The sequence below is a fragment of the Salvelinus fontinalis genome, chromosome 35 (genome assembly GCF_029448725.1).
Source record: "Salvelinus fontinalis isolate EN_2023a chromosome 35, ASM2944872v1, whole genome shotgun sequence".
Classification (NCBI taxonomy): domain Eukaryota; kingdom Metazoa; phylum Chordata; class Actinopteri; order Salmoniformes; family Salmonidae; genus Salvelinus; species Salvelinus fontinalis.
The window spans coordinates 30,861,127-30,866,379 of NC_074699.1; the positions used below are offsets into that span (position 1 = coordinate 30,861,127).

Consider the following 5,253-nt stretch of genomic DNA (forward strand, 5'->3'; position numbering starts at 1 on the left):
CCTAACCCGGACGACGCTATGCCAATTGTGCGTCGCCCCACGGACCTCCCGGTTGCGGCCGGCTGCGACAGAGCCTGGGCGCGAACCCAGCCCAGCCTGGGCGCGAACCCAGAGACTCTGGTGGCGCAGCTAGCACTGCGATGCAGTGCCCTAGACCACTGCGCCACCTGGGAGGCCGGGGTTCAGCAACCAGTTGAACTGGAACTATTTGCAGAACATTACACAACACAACCAGACAGTGTTTCCACTATCCTCCTGGACTCACAGGTACAGGATATAACTCCTCTGTTCATTTGAACTCAGTCACTACTATACAGTAGATGGGGAAATTATTTCTACAGTGATAAAATACGCAAGCATTGTAACTTGTTTTTAACCATATCTTCTTTACAGTCCAGGTGCTGAGATACATCAGCTCTACAGACTCTATCTGGTTCATTGAACATTATTGAGAACGGAAATGGAAACCGTCAACAACACAGAGTTCCTGGGGTAAGTGAAACTAATAGGTGTCATTTACATATATAAAAATCTACTGAAAAATATTTTCATTTTATAACATCTATATTTTAATAACAACACATATATACACTTGATTTTATAAAAAACTATTTTCCTGGAATAATCATAATTATAATCATAATAATCTAAGGGATTATGACTACCATGCAGGGACTTCACACTGGACGGTGACCATCCTCCAAGATTGAAAGAAACGATCAGCAGAGACAGCATAGTGATCAACCCAGCACCACCTGCAAGGTACCTGCTGAAGACCAAGCGGAAGGATGTGGATGGGAGGGACGGAGTCCGGAGATGGACCATAGGAAACCACAACCCTTGCAAGAGAAACAAGACCCTGCTGATCCTAGGAGAGGTTGGGGCAGGGAAGACCACACTAGTCAACGCTATGGTCAACTTCACCATCAGAGTTAAGTGGGAGGATAACGCCAGGTTCCAAATCACAGAGCGTTTCAAAGACAGAGAGACGTGCTGGGGTCAGGATCCTAGAACCAATGCTGTGACGTTCTATGAGATCTTTGGCTGGGAGGACGCTGAGTTGCCTTTCTCTCTCACCATCATTGATACACCTGGGATAGAGGACAGAGATGGACTCAGACCTTTGATAGAGAAATTAAGAATGCTGCAGGAAGAGGAGAGAGTGGACCACATCGACGCTGTCTGCCACGTGGTGAAGGCAACGCAGAACCGTCTGACAGAACATCAGAGAAACATCTTTGACGCGTTCCTGTCCCTCTTGGGCAAGGACATGAAAGACAACATCATCACCATCATCACTCACTCTGACGAGACCAGACCGGATGTTCTCGACATCATCATGGAGTACAACTCCTCGGCGACAAGGTTCCGGTTCACTTCACGTTCAACACTCACCTCTTTCAGACCAGAAACCCTTTCTATGACAAAATCTATGAGACAACATGGGAAAACGGCATGAAAAGCATGAGAGGATTCTTTGACAGGCTAAATGGAATGCAACACCAACGCACCAAGCAGACGATAGAGGTATTGGTGGAACGCTTGAAGCTGGAGGACTGTTTCAAACAGGGAAGGATCCCTTCAGAGGTGGTAGCAATCTGCTGCACAGTGTGTGAGACGAACTGCCATACCGGGTGCGTAGCTTGTCAACCCTACTTCTGCCAAGTCATGTTACGAGGGAAATGCACCATGTGCCCACAGAGATGCAGTCCAAGAAACATGTCAGAGGACACAAGAGATATGCTGACGACATAACAATCTGAGAGCTCAACTCACAGAATGTTTCCAAAATATGAGGAAGAACGTCTTGACGCCTCACTTGGAACCGAGTCTCAAGAACCAGATTCAGCGTGCCAACGAGAAGCGAGACAAGCAGAAGTTGAAGGAACTTGAGGAAAAGAAAGGGACAATTGACGATTTAATCAAGAAGAATGCGGAAATGGAAAGAGAGTAGCGTGAGAAATTGCTGTGAGATCACATGCGCCGAATAAAACAGGTACCTTACCGTGAAATGCTTACTTTCAAGCCCTTAAGTGAGTTGACCTTTACATCAGCTTAAAGAGGTCAGTAGTGTAGTATGAATGATTTGTTTGCCAGTAACATTTACCATATGTTAATCAATCTTTAATCATTGTGTCATATTTTTCCAAGTCACATACTGCATGTCAGAAAACATGCATCACCTGAACCCACAACTAGAAATATGATGTACTTTCAAGGCCCAATGCAGCCGTTTTTATATCAATATCAAATCATATCTGAGTAACAATTAATGACCTTACTGTAATAGATTTCCATAAAAATGTGCAAAACCAGTTTGTTTGCTAGGATTGTCTGGAAGTTGTCTGAGTGGTCTGAGTGGGGAAGGGAACACTGAAAACGTTATTGGCAGAGAGGTATCTCTTTTTTCTCTCTCTTTCTTATTGGTCTATTAACTAAATTACTGCATGGTGATGTCACCATGGAAAGCTGAAACTCCCATCCATGCAAACCTGATGATTAGAAGGTCGGGTGTAGATTGTCTTTTCACCCACCAGCTATCAGGAAAATAACACTTCTCAAATGTTTTTACACGTTTACAGCGTTAGTTTCATCAGCTGCATGTAACACAAGAAAAACAAAATGTTGGCTGCACTGGTCCATTAACGTTATCATTTACATGGTTTGTAATTAAATGTTTAATATGTCATCAACATCTTTACCTGTGTGTGTAAACCATTTAAAAACAATATAATTCAAATATGTGCCTAGTTCCAAAGCTGTAGTAAGGTGCTTGATCTCAAACCTATGCCCCATCTAGAACTTGAACACACAACTATACAAACAGACCCCGGGCCTCCTCTAGGGTCGTTAGAGCATTGGGCCAGTAAAATAATTCCCCGAGCCGACAATGTGTAAAATCTGTCGATGTGCCCTTGAGCAAAGACCTTAACCCTAATTTGCTCAAGGGCACAGTATTACTATGGCTGACCCTGTAAAACAGTGTTTTACTGCACCTATCTGGTGTATGTGAGAATATACATTGAACAGTTTTACCGAGTTACAGTTCATATAAGGAAATCAGTCAATTGCAATAAATTAATTAGGCCATAATCTACAGATTTCACATGACTGGGAATACATGTTGGTCACAGATACCTTAAAAGGGTAGGGGCGTGGATCAGACAACCAGTCAGTATCTGGTGTGACCACCATTTGCTTCATGCAGCGCGACATATCTCCTTAGCATAGAGTTGATCAGGTTGTGTATTTTGGCCTCTGGAATGTCGTCCCACTCCTCTTCAATGTGCGAAGTTGCTGGATATTGGTGGGAACTGGAACACGCTGTCGTACATGGCGGGCCAAAGCATCCCAAACATGCTCAATGGGGGACATGTTTGGTGAGTATGCAGGCCATAGAAGAACTTTCATTTTCAGCTTCCAGGAATTGTGTACAGATCCTTGCAACATGGGGCTGTGCATTATCATGCTGAACCTTGAGGTGATGGCAGCAGATGAATGGCACAACAATGGGCCTCAGGATTCCATCACGGTATCTCTGTGTATTCAAATTGCCATAGATAAAATGCAGTTGTGTTCATTGTCCATAGATTATGCCTGCCCGTACCATAACCCCACTGATACCACGGGGCACTCTGTTCACAATGTTGACATCAGGAAACCACTCGCCCACACGCCACCATCTGCCCGGTACAGTTGAAACCAGGATTAATCTGTGAAACGCACACTCTCCAGCCTGCCAGTGGCCATCGAAGGGAAGCATTTGTCCACTGAAATCGGTTACGACGCCGAACTGCAGTCAGGTCAAGGCCCTGGTGATGTCACGCGGGACTAGGTGTGTGAGGAAGAATCAGGCGCAGAGAGCAGAGAGTTCCACAGGGAAAAGTGCACTTTTAGTTCTAGTTGGAGGAGGAACCCCTGACACCCAGCCGCCGTCCATCATACTCCCTAGGGAGCGCCAGCCGCAGAGCCCCGGAGCCGGATGCTGTAGCAGGGGTAGGAGGTGCTGGTGAAGGGGGTGCTGGAGATGAGGTGGGAAGGCCACTCCTCTCCCATCGGTCCATCCTCTCCATCATCAGATCCATCGCCGATCCTATACGGTGGAGAATGCTGGTGTGATGGAGGACCCTTTCCTCCATCGACGGGAGAGGAGGTGCGGCTGCTCCTGCTGATTCCATCGTGTGGTGCAGGATTCTGTCACGCGGGACTAGGTGTGTGAGGAAGAATGAGATGCAGAGAGCTCCACAGGGAAAAGTGCACATTAATATGGCACAAAAGCAAGCCCACAACACAGGGCGCAGAAATAAATGGACCACCCAAAACACAGGGTGCCAGGTCTAGAACACGAACACACCTAAATTACGCACACACGTAACACAAGAATAATCCCGCACAAAACAAGGGTAAACGTACTTTAAATAAGGAAGCCCATCATGCACACAAATAGACACAGGTGCAACTAATAAGACAAAACAAACAAAAAAGGGATCGGTAGCGGCTAGTAGGCCGGTGACAACGACCGCCGAGCACCGCCCGAACAGGCAGGGGAGCCAACTTCGGCTGAAGTCGTGACAGGTGAGGATGACAAACACGCAGATGAGCTTCCCTGTGACAGATACTGACAGTTTGTGCAGAAATTATTTGGTTGTGCAAACCCACAGTTTCATCAGCTATCCAGGTGACTCGTCTCAGACCATCCCGCAGGTGAAGAAGCCGGATATGGCTTACATGGTTTGCATGGTTACACGTAATCTGCGGTTGTGAGGCTGGTTGGACGTACTGCCAAATTCTCTAAAACGACATTGGAGGCGGTTTATTATAGCAAAATTAACATTTAATTATCTGGCAACAGCTTTGGTGGACATTCCTGCAGTCAGCATGCCAATTGTACGCTCCCTCAAAACCTGAGACATCTGTGTCATTGTGTTGTGTGACAGAACTGCACATTTTAGAGTGGACTTTTATTCTCCCCATGCACCTGTGTAATGATCATGCTGATAAGCAGATTATTGATATGCCACACCTGACAGGTGGATGAATTATCTTGGCAAAGGAGAAATGCATACTAATAGTAAACAAATAACATTTTAGAGAAATAAGCTTTTTATGCGTATGGAACATTTCTGGGAGCTTTTATTTCAGCTCAGGAAACATGGGACAAACACTTAACATGTTGCGTTTATATTTTTTGTTCAGTATAAACTTTTTTAAATTTGTACCTTTTATTATTATTACTTATTTAACCCTTTTTCT

General features: G+C 45.3%; 1 protein-coding gene across 1 annotated transcript; it reads left to right on the forward strand.

Annotated features, from left to right (window-relative positions):
* Nucleotides 1-460: 460 nt before the first annotated feature.
* Nucleotides 461-1,548, forward strand: LOC129834925 (uncharacterized). The gene is made up of 2 exons (XM_055900297.1): nucleotides 461-492; nucleotides 673-1,548. Exons 1-2 carry the CDS (start codon nucleotides 461-463, stop codon nucleotides 1,457-1,459), a joined length of 819 nt encoding a protein of 272 aa, XP_055756272.1. The 3' UTR covers nucleotides 1,460-1,548.
* The last annotated feature ends 3,705 nt before the right edge of the window (nucleotides 1,549-5,253 follow it).

Bases quoted from the DNA above. Each gene is read 5' to 3' on its own strand.
- LOC129834925 (XM_055900297.1), top strand. From the start codon at position 461: ATGGAAACCGTCAACAACACAGAGTTCCTGGG. The intron at 493-672 runs GTAAGTGAAACT...ACTACCATGCAG, and splicing joins AACAACACAGAGTTCCTGGG to GGACTTCACACTGGACGGTG.